General features: G+C 38.0%; 1 protein-coding gene across 3 annotated transcripts in view; it reads right to left on the reverse strand.

Moving 5' to 3' along the window:
• CA10 (carbonic anhydrase 10) overlaps window positions 1-22,667 on the reverse strand; it is a 148,131-nt gene that overhangs the window by 2,472 nt on the left and 122,992 nt on the right. For all 3 annotated transcript variants that reach the window (XM_064728695.1, XM_064728696.1, XM_064728697.1), the window contains 3 exons: window positions 9,099-9,194; window positions 7,395-7,467; window positions 1,959-2,113 (listed from right to left, as the gene is read on the reverse strand). In XM_064728695.1, coding sequence (XP_064584765.1) covers window positions 1,959-2,113; window positions 7,395-7,467; window positions 9,099-9,194 — 324 coding nt within the window. The remainder of the gene's footprint in view (window positions 1-1,958; window positions 2,114-7,394; window positions 7,468-9,098; window positions 9,195-22,667) is intronic.

Below are 22,667 nucleotides of genomic sequence, written 5' to 3' on the forward strand. Positions count from 1 at the left end.
AACAGTATTGAGGTGTCTTTGGGTGAGCCAGAAAGTAATGGAATAAACAGTGCTGGATGGCAGCAGCTGGTACAGAGCAAATGAATTTGATGAATGACACCTGAACAGTGTAGCTTTCAGTTGAGAAGCCACAGTTTTGGTTGGTGTTATTCAACAACCAGGTAGGGGCAGGCTGGATGGGAAGGAAAACTGACAGTGATGCTGCTGAAGTCGTGAAATTAATGATGTTAAAAAGTGAGAGCCTCTTTTTGCTGACAGGTCTGTCATGATTCTGTCTGTGCTGTGACTGTGAGTGTTCCTACAGCAGAAACCTGTGCTGGTTTCACAGCACAGAGGGAAATAGTGAATCATCCTGTGCACCCAGTGCTGGTTGGCAGAAATGGCTGTTATGGTGACTGTGCAACTCTTGATTGATCCAAGTCACCCAAATTCAGAGAGGGAAAAAAAAAAGGTTTCACATTACAAACCAGAAATCCTCAATATTTTGGTTTAAAGATATAAAAACAAATTATTTTCCACATTAGTGTACAATTTATGATGTTTGTTTATGGCATTTAATGGGGAAATCTAGTAGCTGGGGTTTATGGAAGTCTTTAACAGCTTTTAGGGAAAACTTGAGCTGGGCATTGCTTTTTCAGTATGAGTACACAACATAATTAGTAAGTACTCCACAAAATCAATTTTCAGCATTAATAATGGAGGATATAACTAAGTAATAATGGAGGATGTGATTAACCATTAAAGCACGACAAGTAGCAAGTATCATGAGGTTATAACCCATAGGTAGCAGCACAGACTAGAAATATTTGAATCCTTATTTTGCACATTAATGTTGGACCTAAAAATGTTGCTTGTAGGAAAATATTCAGGTCGTGTGTTTGAAAAGTTCACAATAGTGAGCATTTTTGCCTCTGCTCAGCTGTGTCATTCTCCCAAATCACCCATTTAGAAAGGAAACAAAGTGCTTTCACTACCTCCAGACTAAAGTGGACAGAAGGAATACCACAAAAATAAAACATCTTGGGCTTTTAAAAGTAATCTTATTTACAATGTTAATATGATTTTAAATCCCAAAGTGATATTTAGGGTTGTTTTCTTGTTCCTAATTTCATTTCTTTCTCAGGCCACATTTCTTCTGCTGCCTGCTTGGGCCGAGCAGATGGAGGTTCAAGTATACAAGAGAGGAGGTTTTAGTTCAGGTCACAGCTCTGTAGGCAACTCACTGATGGAAACTCTGGAGAAGAGGCCAGTTGGTGTTAAATTTGCTGTTTTCTGATGCCAGGATCTGGATTGTAAGCAAGTTGTACAGAAATTTAGTTTTTGAGATTTTCCCACCGGTGCGTTTCCTCAATAGCTTCCTTTTGGATGTGAAGTTGTGTTTTCTCTTGCATAATTTCTCTTGCTTCTCTCTAACAGGGGCTTCAATACTTCAGTCTGATTTTTCCAAAGGTATTTGTGGTATGTATCCTGTAATTTTACTCTATATCAGAAAGCACTGGTATAGATTTTATTTCCAGAAGGCTCCACATACTGTATCTCTGTCACATTATGTGCTATTGATACGTGTTTATTCAGACCTAGGAATGACCTCTGTTATCCTTAATAACCTCAGTTATGTTTGTACAACACTGATGTACTTGTTGTAGAGTCTCCAAGTAACTGTTCACAGCATCACAGAATGATGCAGTTGTGGAGAGACTGCTGAAAACCTTTTGGTTCAAACCCTCACTGAAAATAGGGTCCCCCTTAAAGTTTGTGTGTGTAGATACTGATGGAGTTCTTAACAGTTGGTATTTTTATTTTGACAAAAAACCTCTTCAATACTTCTGCAAACTGTATAAATATCATGCAGGGATCCCTACAGCACAAGAGTTGAATCTAATGTAAAGCTAGAAATATTATGTTTAAAATATTACTTTGTACCTATCCTAGATTGAGTAATTTGTAAATTGCTTTACCTGCATCCTTGTTATGTACACAGGTTTGTTCATTATTATCCAGCTTGCTGTTTCATAGCAGGGTGGAATTGTCATTGACCCATCGTACGTAATGAAACTAGATGTCTCTGGGTAAAGTTCCTCAATATTAAGCCCCTGTAGTAAGTATGCATCATCTGGAGAATAGAGGAGGAAAACAACTCAGGTAAAACAGCAGCATCACAAAACAAAACCCCCCAAATAAAACAAACAAACAAAAACAAATTTTAAAAAAATCACCCTTTTCATGTCTCCTAATTCCAGAACACGATGACATGATGTTCAGTTCTACCAAAGAATGAAGCTTAACAGATGCACATTTCTGGATCCTCCAGCAATTTAGACAAGAACAAATAACACAAGTAATATCCCTCACCCTGCTGGGTGGATCTGCACTGAGATTCCCATTCACACACACTGGGAACTGAGCACAGGCACTCACAGGGCAACTCTAAATCACATTTAGGGACTGGAGTCAAAAGCTTCTTGAAGTTGCAGTTATTGATTGAGATGCAGAAGCCTTTGAAGAATGCTGACTTTCCATCTTTTGGGGTCATTAACAATTTTTGCTCGACAAAGCCTCAGAAAGACCAAGAGAATTAAAACTTAATTGCCCTTCTGGCATGAGAGGAAATTGCAGTTAGTGCATGATAATAAAGCTGCTCCATGAAGCCTCCCAGCCTTTCATGTGCACAGTGGTGTGGGTGCAGTGCCAGCTCCCTCAGAAAGCCAAACTCTAGGTTGAAGGCTTGCTGGGAAGCAGTACCAGGATCCCTGCCTTTATTGTAAGGCTCTCTAGGAATTAATGAAGTGTATTCCTCTGCAACAGAATTTATTCTGTGCATATGTACCTAAATATAATGAGATATATCTTTCAAAATTCATCAGAGTTCCTCAGTGTTTTCTGTACTATCTGCACTATTTCTCTTGGGTAATGCTGGCCTTACAATACTTTTGGCAGTGCTGTCAAAGCTAAAACTCAGATTTGCCTGCCAAATCTTAGGCTGTAGGAGTTCATCCACTCAGGGATAAACATATTTTATTACTGATACACTGCTGCTTGTATGTATCTCAGAGAAAGCTGGGGTGGTTATGATTTGTAACATTGTGAGTTCTCTTTGAACCCTTTCACCTGTGTGTGGTGTCTCCAATTTGGTTCATTTGCAGAGGAAACGTTAAAATGCAGACAAGGAAAAGTGCACACTGAGATGTGTTCCCTCTTTCAATGCTCAACATAAGCTGACCTTGATTTGTAGAGAAATCCAAATGATTAAGGAATTGTATGGGAGCTAAAAAAGAAAGGTGCAATTTAACTTGAATTTAACATATTGTAGCTGAAGGACATAACTTAGATGAGCAAAAGACTTGTCTTGTACAACCTAATGGAAAAATAAGAAGTGCTGCAGATTATTGTCTTGGGCAACAGAAAATCAAAAAACACAGGCAGAGAAAATGTGACCTTGTTTTTTTATTTTAACACAGCAGAGTCAACATGGGTTTTGGGGCAACAATATTGGCAGCCACGGCGTCAGTTAAAGTGTCAAGGTGAGAGTGTAATGTTTCCGCCTCATTGACCAGGGCCTTACTGTTATTTAACATTCTAAATGTGTTTGTTGTTTTACAAAACAAAATCTTGGCAGGTCCTCTTGTGTTTGTTAGAAAAAGAGTCCTCTGCCCTGCCCTTGCAGCTTGAGCTGGGTGATTGCAGTGCTGGCTGGATCCTCAAGCAGAAGTGCCATTAGTGTCTGACTGTCCCTTGTTTTAATATGACCAGGCTTCAGGCTTCAGGGGCCCATGGCCCATGGCCCATGACAGCTCCTTTCTAAACCCAAATCTTCTAGACACAAGCATGAAATCACAGTCAAAATGCAGTTATATTTTGAACAAGTAGAGATGACTGAATACATGTGGTCATTAAAAACATTATTTGCAGTGCACTGGTAATTTTGCTAGAATTGCATCGGAAGAGAACTGATGGATTTTTTTCATGCCAATGCCTGTTTTCAATGAGTTGTCACACACTTTTCCCTTTCCCACATGAACATCCTGTTCATTATTTATGAGCCGTGGAAAGTGGTGTGTTTTAACACCAAGTGGCACAGAGTCAGGCAGAAGAGATCCCTAAAGACCAAATCTGCTTTCTCACAGCCATATTGGCTTCAGCTGGGCTAAAATCATTTCAACCAGGTAGAATTTGCCCTGAAAGGTTTACTAGGAGATGAAAAACTAACTGAAGATTAATATAGATGAGAGATATTCCTATGAGTAACTGGAGGAAAGTACCACTTCAGGAAAAGTCAAAGATAGGGGTGAATGAAATAAGGTTTTGTCCAAGAAAACACAGTACTTATTAATGCCTGTATATGAGTTATATTCCCATGGGAAGTCAGATGGTTCCTTGAGAGAAGATGACACAAGAAGAATTTGGTTACCAGCATTTTTCTCATGAACAGGTCTGTCTTTTCCCCACATCTTGGTAAGGGTTTCTTGTTCTGGACTTGAAGCAGACCTGGTGGGTTGGTATTAATACCAGACTGCCGCCCTCCAAATTCTTGCTTATATTTACTGAAAATGCATTCAAAATGCTCAAAATCACCCTGTTATGATCTCTTGCCAGTGACAAGCTTCCTTTCATAAATCCATCCAGCCTTTCCTGGATCCTCTGCATCATTCCTATCTGCAGTCCACAATGTGTTACTCTTGTTCTGCTGGTGCCTTACGGTGATTTCTAAACCCAGGAATTTTTCTCTCTACAAATTAGATTTCATTAAATTTCACATTCATTTACATAAAGGTCTTGACTCTTACAATTTACCTAGGAAATAATGTAAATCCTTTTATCCCTAGGCTTGTAATAGATGTGTGGGATTGGCTTTCACAGTGAAATCTTTGTATGTTCTCTTTATAATAATGCTTTTTATAGGGAATATAGTGTTTATTGAGTGGAGGAAAGTACATTTGATTTCAAAGTTCATATCATGATAACCCAGAATAGGATCTAGGTTAGATTTACAGGGTAAGAAATTAAGAGATCCTCAGTTTCTCTGCTTACCAGATAATGAAAAGACCAAATTTTTATGTGGAATTTTGGGAATCTAAAAAGTTAATTTTTTTCACTGATGTTAAGCAAATACTGGATGAAAGCTCATGTAGCATAACTGTTTTGAAAGAAAACTAACTTGTCCCCTCAAATGGCACACTTAATGAGGAATAATAAAAAAGTTTTCTTTTGAGATACCTACACAGCTTCTGACTAAAACCTGCTTGAAAAGACCCTTGTTTCAGCTTGCTCACAGTCAATTCTTTGGGCTGCGATAACAGAACCAAAGAAACATTTAAAATCTCCTTAAAAATTCCTTGGAGTCCACTTACTTCACTGTAGCCATCAATATCTGTAAATAAACATTTAATATCTAAATAAACATTTAAAAGCTCCTTAAAAATTCCTTGGGGTCCACTTACTTCACTGTAGCCATAGGAATAGAAATTTCCCTTTTAATGCTCTTGGCATGTGGAAATTTCACACAGCAGGAGAGACAGCACTTAATTTTGTTGCTGTTCTTTAAAAAAAAAAAACAACAAAACCTTTTATTTATGTCATGAACTGTCCTGACTTTGAACCAGCATTTTTTTTTTATCATTCCCTCCACGCTCCTCTTGAGCACATGGGGCCTGGGCATTTTGTCAGCCCTGTGCTGAGTATTGACTTGGAGAGTGGAGCCCTAAAGTAGAAGCTGCAGAACTCCAGCTACTAAAGGCACACTAGAAATCCTTGCAGTGCAAGAGGTAAAATTAGTTTTCAGCAATGGTGCTATAATCCATCATGCAAGACAGCTGCAAAATTACTTTCAATAACACTTTCATGTTCCCAATTTACACTAAAAATTCACAGTCAATACTTGTTACTACAGTAAGTAACCCAATGCCTTGTGGAATATTGTGTGCATTATGTCTACCAGTGATTTAATTTTAACGGATAAACTTAGCGAAAACCGTGGTTAAAAATTAAAGCAATTCTGTTAATCACTGATTTTCCAGCCTGCGTTTTATGTGCTCATCTTCATGAGAAATTTCATTTAGAATGCCCAAATTAGGTGAGACTGGAGTCATGTTTCCCTTGTAAGGAGACAAAACAAGCAGTGGGAGGCAGTGGGATGCTGCCAGCTCCAGAGAAGAGGAGTTTTCACTGTAAATGCAGCATACAAATGAAATATTTAGTTTTGGGAGGGTGGGCCCCATGGGAGAACATCTGGCTGGTTCCCAGAAGCTGGGAATATAGAATCTGTGGGTGAAGGAGCTGGAAAAAGCACTCTCAGCCTTAACAATAATTCCTTGTTTCCAAGATGCTGCAGCAGCACTGGTAGGCAGGAAGCTCTTGCAGAACATCCTTTCTGCATTTTTGCAAGGAATCAGGACAAGCAGTTTAAAAATGGGACTGATCTGCTTCTTCCATGCAGAGAAGATGACATTTGACACTGATAGAACAATCTGGAAAAAACATTCTGAGGAGAACCCTCTGTTGCCTTCCTTTCCATAGGTACTGTAGAGAACTGAGTTTCATTATCATAGAAGCCTCTAATTTGGACTAAAGGTGTAATGAGATTTGTTACCTCTCAGGTAAAAGCAGAGTAGCCTCAGTGGTATGGAGGTGTGTGTGTGTTGCAGGAGAGAACAAGGAATTATTTGTGTTATCCCTTTGCTGTGTACTTTCTGAAAGTTAAATTCTGCTATTGTTGAACTTACAAACTTCATAGCAGCTCAGAATATTTGACAAAGGAAATGAGGTTTTCAGGAGAAGAGGTTTAATTTATGCATATGCATTTTTCATTATTTTCTCTAAAATATCTTAATTAAGCTCCCGTTTTCCACAAGGTCTATATATGAACATGGAATTATTGAAGATCATCAGTTAAAGGCTTTTCAAATGTGAATATAACAAATAGAAAAGCTATGTTAATAACCTCTTTCTCTATCTGTTAAATGCAGCAGTAGTTGAATAGGAATGTTGTAACTTTTCTTTCAAAAAGTAAACACTGATGAATACTAAATCCAGTGAATTGTGCAGGATCTTGACATAACCAGATCCAATATAATCCAGGCTGCTACACGTCCCTTTTACTGCTAACAGTACAGGTTCTCCTGAGCATTCTGTGTGAATACAGTATATGTATGTGTCAAATATAATTTCATTAATTTGTTGTTGCACCTTCAGATGTAAAATAGACTTTGAAGTTCAAAATTCATTTGATAAATTGATGACCTAATGAGCTTTTTCACATTCCTGAGTTTATCATGCAGAGTTCCTGGCAATGCAAACCTGGAATTACTGCCCATAATGAGGTGCCTCTTGTTTCAGGATCACTAAATGAGTTATTTGATAGTGAAAGCTGTTTCCAGAGGAAATGAAAAGAAACTTACTCTTATATGTTATTCTTGTTATGGTGTCTCTGTTGAGCATACGATTTAGAAATGGATTTGATGATTCAGATACCTACAGAAGAGAAAATGCACAATGTCAAAATCTTCTCATAGACATTTCCTTGCAGCTCTTTCATGTGTGCACACAGACATTCTCTCATAGTCCTCCAGTTGAGTTCTCCTTTTTTTCATTGTTGTGGGAGAAGGAAATAATTACTCACTTGTTTTTCTAATGAAACTTGATAGAAAGTGGTAGAATAAATAAAATGCAAGGAAGAGGGTGAACAGATCAATGCCTGAATAAAAGCATGAGCACAGGTTTCTTCTCCGACAGCTTTGATGAAATTTGCAGGTGTTTGATATATTAGGTAAGATTTTCAGTAGTATTCCATTATTTTATTTATTGATAAATATAATTTCCTTGCAGTAGGCTATTTTAAATGCAAATTAAAGCTCTCTTCCTCTGGTTTATGTCTGGGTAATATATGAGGTAACACCTCATGTTCAGGTGGAACTTTCCATGTGTCAGATTCTACCCCCGAGTTGCTCAGCAGCCCTGAGCAGAGTCTGCTCCACCCTCTGACACCTCCCTGCAGGTACTTCTAAATATTGACAAGATTCTCTCTGTCTTCTCTGTAATTTTTGCCTTTTTCATGACTGCAGGTCAGATTGCTGGGTCATAATACAATACTTTTTGGATTTAAAAAAAACTCCAAAAAAAAGGTAGCATAAATATATTTCTTAAATATTAGACCCATGTGAAAACTGCTCTTTTATATCTAATTATTCAGTATACTCTGTGAAATGCATACTTTATATCCGAGGTTAATGCTTTGTTAGGACCTTTATGAAATGGGATTAGAGTACTGAGGGGAAATAATAGATATCCCATACCTAAGGTGTGATGAGGTGAACTTCAGCATTACTCAGAAATACACACTTTTTTAGACTGATGAAACAGATATTCATTTTCTGTTTCATATTTATATTCTGTCATTATGTATCAGATATTCTGATACATAATGACAGAATATAAACAATATTTGGAGGGGAGAAATAATTTTTTTTCTATAAAATGAGACAAAAGGTTTCTCCAGTGTAATTAAAGAGGCTTGGGAAAACCATGAAGTTTAGAGTTTAGTGTTAGATCACCATAAATGATAGACTTAAATATGTACCTTGAATGCAACAGGATGGAGACAAAATATTCACGTCTTTGTGGTTCTGTGAAATGCAAGACACTAGAAGTTCTACTTTTAATGTTCTTTCAGTTTTCATAGTTTCAAGATGTTTTAAATAACACAGAAAAAACCTGATTTTGCTGGCTTTGAAACCTCAGCATGACATGCCCTCTCTCCCAGGGCCTCAACCTACTAGAAGGGATTTGAATGCATAACATTTCATGAAGAAACACTAAATTTGCAAAGCTAGTGACTTCTGCCATAGCCAATAAAGTTTTATGAGTGATGTTTATGATGTAAGGGTTTTTTTTCCCCCACCTCCCTTACCCTTTTTAATTTTCTTTATATTGTAAAAGCTTTGGAGAAGAGATGGCATGCTCAGTTTAGGAAGAAGCTGTCTCTGGATTCCAGATCAGAGCTTCAGGGCATTGCTGTAGCATAATTAGGAGTCTAACACCTACATTTACAGTTCATGGAAAATTTACTGTCTATATATTAGGAATCTCTAATACAGAATACTTACTTTCATAAATATGGAAACTACCACCAACCCATTAGGACTCTTTGCAGCTTCTGTGACATTTGTGTACAACTCATGGTTATAGTGGATCAGCTGAACCTAAAAAAGAGTGAAGGGAAGGATTACAAGCAACCATTGGCAAATAATCCCATACAGTTTTTGCAAACACTACCCACACACTGCTTGGTTTGTATCTCCATCCCATCTCTGCTTTGGGTACTTTGTAGCAGGGTAATTTTTCAGGCATTTGCAGCACATATCATTTTAACAATTTCAGTCACCATCTGGCTCCAACTGGTGCAGCATCAGCATGTTTTCCTCTAAACTGCCAGCCACTGGATTCACCCACATCCAGTTCCAGATTGCACTGCAGGGCTGACATCACCTCCCTGTTCCATCACTTGCCACGGGCACCAAGCAATCCGTGCTCTGCAGCCTGAAGCCAACCACAGAAGCATCAGGGGTTGAAATATTTCAGGAAACACATGGGATATGAGTTTGGAGATGTGAAAACCACCACTCACAGAATTCAAAGTACCGGTAATCATTTGCCCCAGATTCTGCAAACTTGGTTACAGAGGCTCCTACAGTTAAGCACTTACTGTATTGTTAACCAGGTTCTCCTTAGCACCTGCAGCTTTCCTTCTGCTTTTTAGTTTTATGATTGGCTGGAAGTTTTAAACTGCAAAGGCACAGTTCCCTTCTCTCACTACCTATGTAAAATATCTTACCCAGAACCTTGATATTTGATTTGTCTGGGATCACCAGACAGTGCTACAATTTACATTGCAAACTTTTCTTTTTTAAAAAAAAAGATGAACAAATTTAATGAACTCTGGTGGCAGTTAAGTACTTCTGAACAGATGAAAGCTAGTCAGCTTTATTTAGCCTAAAGATCTTTCTTAGTTTTCAGATGTCAATTAGAAAAGGAAGGTTCTTGTTCTGGCATTGTCAGAATTGCGGCAGCCTGGTGTTCACATTTAAAAATCAGGTCTGTCTTTCATGTGCTGATACTTCCAAAGGCTGTTCAGAGAAATTTCTGGACTTACATGCTGTGAAAAAGATCAGTATTAACTTGGTTTATATCTGGTAATCTTTGTAACTATGCAAACCATACAAAACTAAGATTGCCGGTAAAGAAATTTCATTATAATGTGCTGTCCAGGTTTTTAATGAGGGAAAAAAACAACCCCTAAACATCATTGAAACAGGGTTTAATGCCTGTATTGGTGAAATTGTCTTTGGATGAATGTGAGGTCTGGTTATTTAGTACTGAAATGTAATTGTGAGCATTTTTCTGCAGGAATGGTGTTCCTACAGGATCTGAAGTACACAATCAAGTTACACAGACTAAACCTTACTTTGCCACCAAAGGGGTAAGTCCAGCCATCCATGCTGATCTGATTATAACAATATCCCAAGTTATGTGTAACCCATACCATTATTATCTCAGTCCAAGATAGGGTAAGAAATAAATAATGAATTCAAACAGTTCTATTTCCCACATTATGCCCTGCCTGCAAAATGTATTATTCTTTTAAGTGAATCTTATCAGCTTTATATAAAAGGGCCTCAAGCATTGTCCTCTCACCACCCCCGAAATCCTTTTGTGATGCTGTTTTAGTGCTTGTACATAGATGTAAAAAGGGGCAGTGGAAACTCTGAAAGAGAAAATTTGCATTGGTAAGATCAGAAGATTTTTGGTGCATAGCTTTGCTATTTACAGCCAGCAGTTCAGAGACCAAAAAAATAAGGTGAGGGTCAAAAGTACTGCTATGATGTGTTAATTTCAATTACTTTTGTCCTGTCTCAATTGGGAACTATCTAAAAAATGTCAAAAGAGCCAATGGAGTCCTCTACCAAATTCTGACAGTCAGAAAGCAGGGCCAAGTGAAGGTCTCATACAGCCTCAGAGGTTATAATGCTCATTCATCATCACTTTGTGGTACTACTGAACTTTGATAACATCCCTGTTCTGGGGACCGTGCTCTCACTGAAATTTTTAGGCTTAGTCATATATTTGTATTTTTATGTACAACTCTTTATCCTGGCAGCCAAACTAACTTGTGAATTATCAAGGAAATAAGTGATGAAATCTGCTTTAGACTAGACCTCCTTCTGTACAAAGTCCCAGAATAACAATTAACTAGATAAACTCATTTTATATAACAAACCAAGATGGTGGGTGCAGGAATGGCTAAAAGCAAGGGACAAATTCTCCTTCCACCCATGGGAACCCTGAGTCGACATCAAACCCTTGTTTCGACTGATGGCACTTACAGAAATAAAACCCCTCAAGTATATACAACCATATACAGGATATTTGTCCCAAACAAAGGTCTCAGTGCCTAATGAAGAGACACTGTTTTTTTTTTCTTCTCAAACTTGTCACTTTCTCTGTGCTGGAGTTGTATCCTTCCTCCCTGCTCCCAAATTAATTTTAAAGCTGTTTCCATGGTACCATGGTTAAATTCATTACGTTTATCTTTCTTTAGAAAAAGGTTGACCATCTAAGGAGGCATAATTTTCAAAGTTTCTCACATGGAACAGGCTAATTTAGAAAGATTCAAATGAACGAGTGTCTTAAACACAGAATACAACAGGACAGAAAACCATAATTCCCTATTAAATTTCCTCTGAGAATAATTTCTTTAAGTTGCCTAAAATAACTGTAAGCATTTGGTCTGTATAAAATATTACTGGGGTCTTCTATGAAGGTGAAGTCACAAAAGTAAAATTGCTCATATATGAACATCTCACTTTTCAAATGACGACACTGTATTAAAAGCACATCACAATAAGAGCAGATTTGCAATGCTGAAAGCACCCTTTGAGTTTAGTTTGGGTTTCAGGGCTCAAAGGCAATACTGAATCTTGTTTTAATCCACTGATTTTCTTAGGAAGATTCCCCCTTTAAGATTAATTTGCCACAGAACAAGTGATACCTCTTTGTTTTCCTCCAGCTACAGAAGATCTGTTTTGCAGGAAAAAGATAAAGTAAGATTAATTACTCTCTGATGAAAAAACAGAACGTGGCCTTGTTCCACCACCCAAGAATATGCACTGGACCAAGACCAGAATCAGAAACAGCATTTTAGCCTCTCAAGACTGTCCATGTTCTGCTGCAGGCAAAAATGGAGCAATAGGAAACTGAGGGAATTTAGAATATTGCAGTAGTTCACACACAGTTTTCCACAGTCCTCTTGGGAATAATAGAATACCCTTTTTTCTCACTTGAAAAATTATAAGCATTTTTGATTTGTAAATGATGAGAGAAGTAAAGCATGAAGTAAATGGCAGCAGGAAACAGCTCATCTGTAACCACAGTATTTATAGTATGCTGCACTATATGAGAAACTGTTGGGATACCTCATTGAGAGCAAGCAGAAAGTGTGTTTCCAGCACAGCAGGGAACAAAAGCAAATGAAATTGTTCAAGAAGACCGGTTAAATGTTTGTTTAGATTCAGAGTTCCTGTAAGAAGCATCTAAGACATCATTAAGGAAAATAATAATGCATTTTTGTTCCTCCAAAGTTTAATAAAAACAGCAAAAGAAATGTAGTTTCTGCACGGTGGGTGCCCGGAGAGAAAAACAATTTCACTGAGTTAAAAGCTATTAATAAGAACAGTTATTCCACTGTTAAAATATAATTGCTCTTACAGGTCTTGTAAAACCCAAGAGTTATTTATGGCACTAATTTTGTGGGTATGAACAGGTATGAGATCAGTGCAATTTGTGTGACTGACAAAACTGTTTTTAAAGTTGTCCCAAATTAAATTAAATGCACCTCCTGCTTTGTGGAAAGGCATAGCACCAGCTGGGAGAACATGGACCAGCTCTGTGCTCCTGATTTGTCCTGTTTGCCTGGACCAATCCAGGAAAATTTTCTTATCTTTGAAGAACCAAACCCATCTTTTCATGCCCAGGGCACTCAACTATGAAACGTTAGTGTCTGACAAGGTGATTTTACCTATTAATTAATCCACAAATGTACCTTTTGCTCTTTATGTATACGCATACAGCAATGCAGTGCTCTTGCTTTGTTAATAAATTGATAACATGAATTGTAGATGATCACCTGTACTGCAGTTTACTTTGCACTTTAGGAAATTACTGCAGTTTTAAGATTAAAATCTGTTTTAAAAAAATAACTTTGCTATATTAAGCTAAGGAGAAATGCAAAAAAACCAGTTGCTTGAAATAAATTTTTAACTCTTTTTGATGTTCTCTTTATTAAAATGCAGGTTATTTAGTCTTTTGCTGACAAATGTGCTTTGTGCTTTGTTTTGCATTTTTTACTGATTTTGACACTTATTTTTTGATTTAAAAGAAATGTATATAAATAACTGGTTTAATAGATAGGCTTGTCATCCACATTTATAGCTATATGTCAACTGTTTTATCCTAGATAAATAAACAATATTAGAATTATTTTTTACTTTAAAGAGTAAGACTAAGAATGCATGGAAGAAATTCATTTTTCTTCTGCTTCTGAGCAGACAGCTGAGTAGAGAAATGCAATAATCGTGCAGTAAAGTGGAAATACAGTTGGGTTAACTACTCTTGGCTGCAAAATCTACTTTATTAGAAATAATGGCATGTTTGGAATTAGCACTGAAGCTATAAATGGCGTCTAACCATTTTGTGAGAGCAGTTGGTAACAAGAACTAACTTGCAATAAAGAGTGTTCAACAGCGAGCCTGAGCCAGTGTTCCTGGGCAGCATGTTAACATGGGGTGTTATTTACAGCATGTATTATGGCTCCTAGAAATAAATCTATAATAAATATATAAAAGGCTCTGCCATAACTTGCTTTATGGTTGAAGTAGTTTTCTCTAGTTATTTCTAGAGGCCATTTGGGCTGCTGACCTGGTATGTTAGAGCACAATAAGGCTCGAACAGAGCCTTATTTTTTGTTTATATGCAACCACTGCAGCTAAAAAATATTTTTTAAAAAAGTACCTAAATGAAATGTAGATGATTAAGTCTTTCTCCTTAAAATTTATATATACTCTGAATACTATTTATTTGCAAGTAGGAAACAAGACTAGTTCAGGTAATATTTAAAACTTGAATTTTTTCTTAAGCATCGCCAGTACTACAATAACAAGTACAAATTGCTGTCTGAAGAGACCATATTGGCCATGCTTATCTCAGAATTTGCTTTCAGGACTTTCACCTATGTGCCAACAGCAAAAAAAAAAAAATTAGGTAAAAAGGCTGAAAAAATAAAAGTGGGTGTTACAGGGCTTGCAAGGGTTGCAGGATGAAGAGAGAGGTGAGAATGTTGATTTCATGTTCAGAAGGCTTGATTTATTATTTTATTATATATATTACATTATGACTATACTAAAAAGAATAGAGAGAAAAGTTCTCAGAAGGCTAGCTAAGCTAAGAATAGAAAAGGAATGAATAACAAAGTTCTGTGTCCAGGCAGAAAGCGAGAGCAGCTCTGCCATGAGTGGTCAGTAAATCCAAACATCCACAGGAGACCAATCACGGATCCACCTGTTGCATTCCACAGCAGCAGATAACCATTGTTCACATTTTGTTGCTGAGGCCACAACTTCTCAGAAGGGGGAAAAATCCTAAAGAAAGGATTTTTATGAAAAGATGTCGGTGACAAGTGAGCGCTGATGGATTCCTGACATCCAAATGCTGCTGGAACTGTTGCAAGTGTTACAACTATTTGTACTCCCTTCCATACAGCAGAAAATTCAAGGAAAGAAAAATCTCCAAATTGAGCCTCAGAGGTACAGAGGAATTCCTTGGCTGCTGGCTGCTGAGTGACTTGGGGAGGGTTTTTGACAGGGGAGTCATTGCTGTGTCATTTGGAACCCAATTGTTCCAAACATGGGTATTTTTGTGGCTGACCTGCCACTCAACCACTCTTGTCACTCATTGTTAGCAGATAAGCAAGACCTGGATAAACATCAATAAATGACGCTTCTCTGCAATTTGCTTTGTGTGAGGATCAAATTGAAGTTTGAGGCTCAAATGCTTAATGTTGATTATGTCTTGGCTGATGCAGAATTTCACTGCAAGCTGTAATTTGGCACCGAGCCAATCCGTCATCTGCAAAAGTTGTATCTTAAGAGAGAATAAGGGTAATGTAGGGAAAAAAAGCACTATCAGATGAGTCTATCATCATTTCTGGAATCGTGCAGGATTTTCTGACTAAACACTGCATTTAAATTGTTTTCTCATTTTAAATACTGCAGATCGTCAGCCACCATGATGATGAACTCGGTATAAATGCTCCATTTGGTAGATTCAGTTACATAATGGTGCTCTGTATTTCTGTTGGAATTCTGTTTCTTTAGCAATGAGCCCAGAAAGCAGCAGAAAATGGTTCCTGCATGTCAAGAATGTGGGGAAGTGGTGATTGATGCTGTTTCTGTTGTTCACTGCATTGCCCTGAGACATTGAATACAAAGGATGCCAGAGGAGGTCACTGGCAGAGGAATTAGCAGTTCAAGCCTTCTCCAAAACCCACCAGACCTCTGAGTCCACCTTGCTAAAGAACCATCTGTAGTTCCATTTCTGTTCAGGGGCTGGGCATGACGGACAAGGGCAGACAGACAGTTAGTCTGACACCTCTGCCTTTATTTAATTTCTTTGCTATGTACCATATCCTCTGGTATGGCTTTTGCACAGCAAATTAAAAAAAAAACAAAAAAAAAAACAAAAAAAACACCAAAAAAACAAAAAAAACACCAAAAAAACAAAAACAACAGCCTTTTCTTTTAGTGCACAGATGAAATGGTGCTGAAAATTACTGGAGATAAAAATCCAGCTCTTTGAACTGTAATGCTAAGAATTCTTCAACAAAAGTAAACACCTAATTGAAGATAATGTTGGCTCTCTCTATAACTTTATTACTTTGTCAATCTTACATCATTAAGCGTGTATTTAATTTCATTATCCTGCAGTAAGCAGTTTGTTGTTGAGGTGAGATAGGCTGGTTTGTGGTGTCTGTAGGCAAAGCTGTGTTTTACTTTAAATGCAGGCAGTGCTGTCTTTAGCTTTTGAGTTATGTAAAAACAATGTAGTTATCCTATTACCTTGCTAAAACATCTGATAATTTGTCAATGATGTGAAAACATGAGAACTTAAACGTGATAAATTCAAATAGGAATGTAGCTGTTATTTTCTTTCCGTTACACTTTAACAATATCAATTTGCCAGGCTGTTGTGAGGAAAGGATTCCATATGAAACTGTCAGTGGGGGATGGCATATCACTAAAAGGATTAATAATAAAAGATTTATTTCTGATTTTAGTAAGCTTAATATATATGCAAAGTAAGTGTTTAGCTGTATAAACCATTAAAATACACACAATATAGTTTTACTGCATACCAAATTATGTGCCCCTTTTCTCTAGGCTTTGCAAAGCCCATTATCTCAAGCTTAAAGGGAGACACATGGAAAGAAGGCAAAGAAAAAAATCTAGCTCTTCCTACTTCAAAAAAATGCTGTAGAAGTGTGAGCCCAGTATAAATTCAGAATTCTGTCTACAGAGTTCCCCGATCTCCTCAAGAAGTCCCTTAATCCTATTAAAAATTGCTGGTTTCTCAGCAAACAGCATGAAGAGTTTTTCCTGGGAGAAAGGTTTTAATAATTAAAATTAGTCAATACTGAAGTGCAGAAGGTTATTTGATCTTGCTCAGAAACTGACACTTTCCAGAAGGGAAAAAAAATGCAATCTGTCTAGTAAATCACTTTGTGCAGAACTGGGAGTCAAGTAGAAGAAATTTGCTGCAGAAGAAAAGAGGGCAACTCACCAGGGAAATAGGTTTGCTGAAAACAATTGTGAGTTTGAAAATCAAGGTTGAGATTTTTAGGACATTTCCTGAAAAAAAATCTCTAAGTCTATCAAGATGAGATGTAAAAATGCATTTGTTAGTACTTCAGGGCACTCCATCTCTCAACCACATAATAGAAAGTTGCTGTTGGCTCTGGTGCTCCAGCCCAAATTTCAGTTTGTCTACTTTCCCCCTGTAATTCCAATTAAACTCAGCTGTTTCATCAAGTCAGTCTATATTTCTGCACAGAACTGAGGCTTCCCACCTTCATTTAATGGAGTGAAATTTTGCTCCCATCACCCCTGTCAGCTCCGGACAGCGTCAGCAGATGACAAGATGAAATCAAAGCCATGCCCATGGCTGTCTGTGCCCAGCAGAGCTGGATTCCCTTTGAGCCTTGCTCTTTTCCAGCCTTCCTTTTGATACTGCATGTGCCACACAAGCTGTGCCGTTTTCCTAGCGCATGTTCAAACCCAAATATTCCCATTTTTATAAACACCAGACCTCTCCTCTGACCTTTTCTGATCCATTTCTTTCTGTCACTTAAAATCTGTCATTCCTCCAGCATTATTACTGCCATCCAGCTGTTCCATCCCCCACTGTGCATCTCCTAGGGAGGAAAAATGGTCCTTAAATACACCCTGGTTTCCTGTCTCAGTGGGGTTCAGGGGTCAGTGAATGCCAGTCTGAGACCTGGCCTCTGCTTTGTCACGATGGAAAAGGGCAGTGATGCTGCTCCACCACCTGCATCACTCTGGGGATATCACAGGTGGCCATTGCAAGTGCTTCTGGAAGCAGAGAAGAATCAATTCAAGTGCTCTGGCAGGTTGCAGTATCTCACCTTTTCTCTGAACAGCTAAATTGTGTCTTTGCATTCTGAATTTTTTTGTATATATACATATATTGTATATATGCCAGGAGGTTCATGACTGTTCTTTGATGGAGCTGGATGTTGCAGCTTGCACAGTGCACTGTCGTAGGATGATGAACTTTGACTTGAGCAGCAACAGTGCAAGTTCTGCCTGCTTAAGGTGCCCATTGTTATTCTGTTCCATATAAATGGAACAGAATAATAACAGAATGAATTTTGGGAAATCAGGTGGCCAAAATTTCTGGGTCTTTGCAAACACCATGAGCTCTCATGGCTTCACCCTGCTGTCCTGACCGCAGTTGACTCACCCTCTATCATTTGCAAACCCAGCACAAGAATTACCCTGTGAGGTAATTGGTAGTTAATGGGGAAACGTGCTAATGGCATTCCAAGGGCTGTCATTAGTGTCTGCTGTGTGCAGCTATTCGCAGTTCAGAATTTCCAAGGGGACCATGACATGACAGCTTCCAGCACTGCACATTTCTGAATTAGGATTTTGGTTCAGGCCCAGCTTGAAACAAAACAACAAACTAAAAGGAGACAGATGGTCTCTTCCAGCTCCTCGATGCACTTTTATTTTCCTCGGCATAAACATTAAAGGACAGATTTTCAGCTGATATAGGATGATACAGCTCAATAATTCTGTTGGTTTTCTAGAATTCTCCTTTTTTATATTATTTTATTTTAAACTATGTACATCTTCAGATTTAATAATAGTAATTCACTTTTAGTTATAAGTTGCCACTTATAAGGAAAAAATAAGCATAAAATAAGGAATAGTATCTAGCAGTACACAGATAAAATTAATCTACTTCAAGCTGCCCAAAGATTGTTTGGTGATCACAACCAAAATACTGATGAGTTTAAAAGATCATTTGAAAGATAGATGGCATCAAAGAACTAATGTGATATTCTTTGTTAGGAAATAAGCCTGTGTCTTTAAAATTCTCTTTTCACCTTAATCTTTTGGTAATTTCTACAGTATTAGCAATTCCTGGATACTGTATTCTTTGGTAATACCTTGTGTACATAAAGTAAGAAAAAACAAAGATAATGTAAAAGCTCACAATGGAGTTTGCATTTTAAATTTAGGTGAATTTAAGTATTTTGAATCCTAGAGATTGCATCCTATTTTTTCTTGTATTGTGACCCCCATAGTTTATGTGCTTGTAACAGTTACAACATACATCCCAAATTACATCTGTCATCATCCCCATGGTTTCACTCATTTCCAGGGATTTTTTATGTATATGAACATTAGTGGGAATAAACCCTGAATATGCTGACAGCTGAAAATTCTAACAAAAGATCTCCAACTTTCTTTGAAGTATTCATCTTCAATACTGACTGTATCTAAAAAATAGTGAGATGTTTTCAAATTGGCCATGGGTAAAAGGCTTTCGGAACTGTCTGTTGTTGTTGTTGCTTTTGTTTTTTGGGGATTTTTCTGCCCTGCCATTTTTCCTTTCATCATTTTCCTGGATTTCTGAAAGAAAATCCTATGAGAATAGAATAGACTGACATTCATTAGAATCTGGAAGAATAAGGGTGATTCCTTTTTATTTCTAATTAACTGCACCAGGGAATGGCTCTAGCAGTCAGGAGGAAGAACAGTTCCTCTATTGTGCCTTCTGTGACTTAGGAACAGTACATGGGGAGGCTCTAAGCTATAAATCAAACAGTGAAAATCCTCTTAACTGAACACACCCTTGGGCTTCACACAGAATAAGGGTTTGCACTAATCATAAGCAGAACTAGTTGGGTTTTTTTTTTTTGCTGAAACAGGGTTTTGCTGGAAAATGCTTATGTGTCAAAACCAAAGTACCTTGTGGAGGGAACTTGGTTAAAAAGAGATTTTTTTTAAGAAAGACAAGCAAAAACTACCAGAAATTTCCCTGATTTCCTGCTCATTTGTCTTGTGATTCATCTAAAAGCCTGTGATGCCCCTCGCCAAAGAAGGGCTGGCTGAGTGTGAATAAAATCATGTTTGTGTGTACAGACAGACTCTCAAAGGCACAACCTGGGTACCAAAAGCATGACAGCTTTAAGGCTCCCATAGGGTACTCTGAGCTACACTAGAATTCTTGGGGTTAGGCTGTGATTTGCAACCCTGGGTGCAGATGGAAATATTCCTGCCCGATGCCTCTTTCATGGCAGTATTTGTGCCCAAATCAGGAAGGGTCAGGGCTGGGTTGCACTGCTGAAACCACAGCAGCACCGCCCTCCCAGGCTTGTCCATGAGCACCTCACTGGAAATATCTCACTGCCTCCACTGCTTTGAAAGAAAATATGGAATAAAATGTGCCAAAATTTAAAACAACTGAAGCAGTCTTAGCGTACTAATTTGTGATTTGAGTAAAATTGGCTCCACAGGTGAGTGCCACAATACTCTTCAGAACAGCCCATGAGTTCCAAAACCACGATACTCAGAACTGGGATGAGAAATCTGCCTGGCCCTTTGATTATTAGTTTTTGTCTTTGAAATACAGGCATATATTGCTAAAGGAGTGTGTGGTAAAGAGGGCTTCACGTTCTGCCCATGGTGATCTTTTCTGCAAATGCTTTATGTATTTTTCATGATGTTTTTATAGGTAGCATATTTTTGTGATGTTTTATTGATCCTTACCTGTTTTCTTAATGTGAAGAGAGCAAGCAATGAACACTAATCTGTCTTCTAAAGCACTTGACAGTGGTACACTTAGTAGTACTAAGAAGTCTTTTATCCTTCTCTGAATCAGAATTCCTTATTTCAGGCAAGTATGCTAATTTATCATTTATGCACATTACCATAAGCTTTTCTGTTCTCCCAGAAAATAAAATAAAAAAGAGGGTAGAAGTTTGCTTCTTCTGGAGAATCTTAGCAGAACCCTAATTTGAAAGCCGTGCTCCTCTAATGCATTATTTAATGAATTTTAGTGCAGTGCAAGTGCTGCACTGAGAGTTTGGTGGGTTGGAGCAGGAAGAAGAAGTTGGGTCTGCACAACCTCACCAGGATACTTCAGTCTTCAGGGGGGCAAAACAGCAGCAGGTAATGAGAACTGGCTGGCTGAGCTCCTGTAGCCATGGATGCTGTTGGATTAATTCTTGTATCAGCATGGGAAGTGATGGGACCATGCTGTGCTGTGAACGTGGATTTCAAAGCATCAGGCTGGGCTGAAGGTGCTGTATGGGACTGATAGCTCAGTCACTTTGTGCTTTGATTGGCAGAGGAAATGGGAAATAAATGGCTGAAGTGGAGAAGAGCAAAGATTCATGTAACAAAATACACCAAATATATACTGCTCACATTGAACATGCCTTGGAAAAGAAATTGAAAAAATCTATTTTCGTTATTCCTAAGAATTTTGCATTTGAGAGAATGTGACAGCTGCTTCTGGCCAGTCCTATACTGAAGGTTAAGCAGATGAAGGCTGTGTTGCCAGCTGGTTCTGTTATTAGCAGAGTAGTAAAGTAGTGGCATGTTCACACTTAGATAAGAAAAAGTAAATAAAGTTCAAGATGATGGAAGGAGATGGACAGTAATGGACTTGCCTTTTCTAGCTAAAATCCAGAATTCTCTTTGCCTTTGATAGAACTTTCAGAGTAATAACTTGCATATGGCAAGTTGTGCCTATGGCAAATCATCAGTGACAAAATGCTTTCATGGCAGGCGCATTAAAAACCCCAACCAAAGCACTGAATTCATCTCAGTATCTGAAAGGGAGTCCTTGAATCTCAACTCCTCTGCCTGCTGCTTGTCTGTGCTCTGTTGTCAAGGAAAATGCATCTCCACAGAGTGATTTGCCCAGTCCTAAGAGACCCAGCTCTGGCTGTCAGGACTGATTTTTCCTTTGAAGGTGCTGAGCTCTTTCTATTCAGTGCAGGAGGATTCAGACCACAAGATGAATCCTGCACACGCTGCAGACCCAGTTATGCCTGACTGATGGACAGCAGCTTCCACCAAGCTCAGTTTTCTGCTCTTATTAAGAAATGTTGAGGTCTCTGTTAAAAACCACCAAATGTTAATAGTACTTCAGAACTCCAGCTTTCAAAACTAGAAGAGGCTATAGCTAATAACAATAAGTATTGCCAGACAATGCTCTACATTTTTCCATTGTTATAGTCTAGGACTGATGAATTAAAAACTCTTTTAAAAGCATCTGAAATGGTGGTGACACATTACAAGTGCTGTGGTATGTTTCAACCAGATTTTTGCTTTCATGTTCAGTCAACTTTTTTGTTTTAAATATTGCTCTCATGTGTCTGAACAGCAAAGCAAAGACCTTGTTTACTACAACACCCTTTACTTTCAGCACTTAAAGGAGGAATAGATGATGAGTTCACTTATAGAATTGAACAAAGAAAACCAAAATCAGTTGCGTAAGTCATTAGTAATTTCACAAAAAAAGCTGCCACAGGCTATATGTCGCTTATAAAACAAAGCCAATGATTACCATCAATTATAACATCATCAGGTAACAATGCTGCAATTAATTCCTTACTCTTAAATAACTGCTGTTGCTCAGTGCCAAAGAAAATGCCACACATTAAGTGACTCATCACCAGTCTGTGATGCATAGTACAGATGTTAATTTGATTACTCATCTTTGAGAAAGTAAGTGCTTAATGATTAGAAAGCTTTTCTTTTTTGATATTCTGAAAGAATGGTAAGAGAGTGGCTTTAAAAATAATCCCTAAAATAACATAGAGTTATTGTGAACCACTATTTTGAGTTGTAGAGTTGGACACTGCGTAGTTCACAGCCATGGCCCAAGCTGGAGGACGATGGGGTACTGCAAACCTCATGCACCTCTTTTATGTGAGAATGTTCCTATATAAGGAAAATGGAAGGATCCCATTTTGTTTGTCCCAGAAAATCTGCAAACTTTATCGTAAATCTTGAAAAATGGCTCCA

The sequence above is a fragment of the Zonotrichia leucophrys genome, chromosome 18 (assembly GCF_028769735.1).
Source record: "Zonotrichia leucophrys gambelii isolate GWCS_2022_RI chromosome 18, RI_Zleu_2.0, whole genome shotgun sequence".
NCBI classification, from domain to species: domain Eukaryota; kingdom Metazoa; phylum Chordata; class Aves; order Passeriformes; family Passerellidae; genus Zonotrichia; species Zonotrichia leucophrys.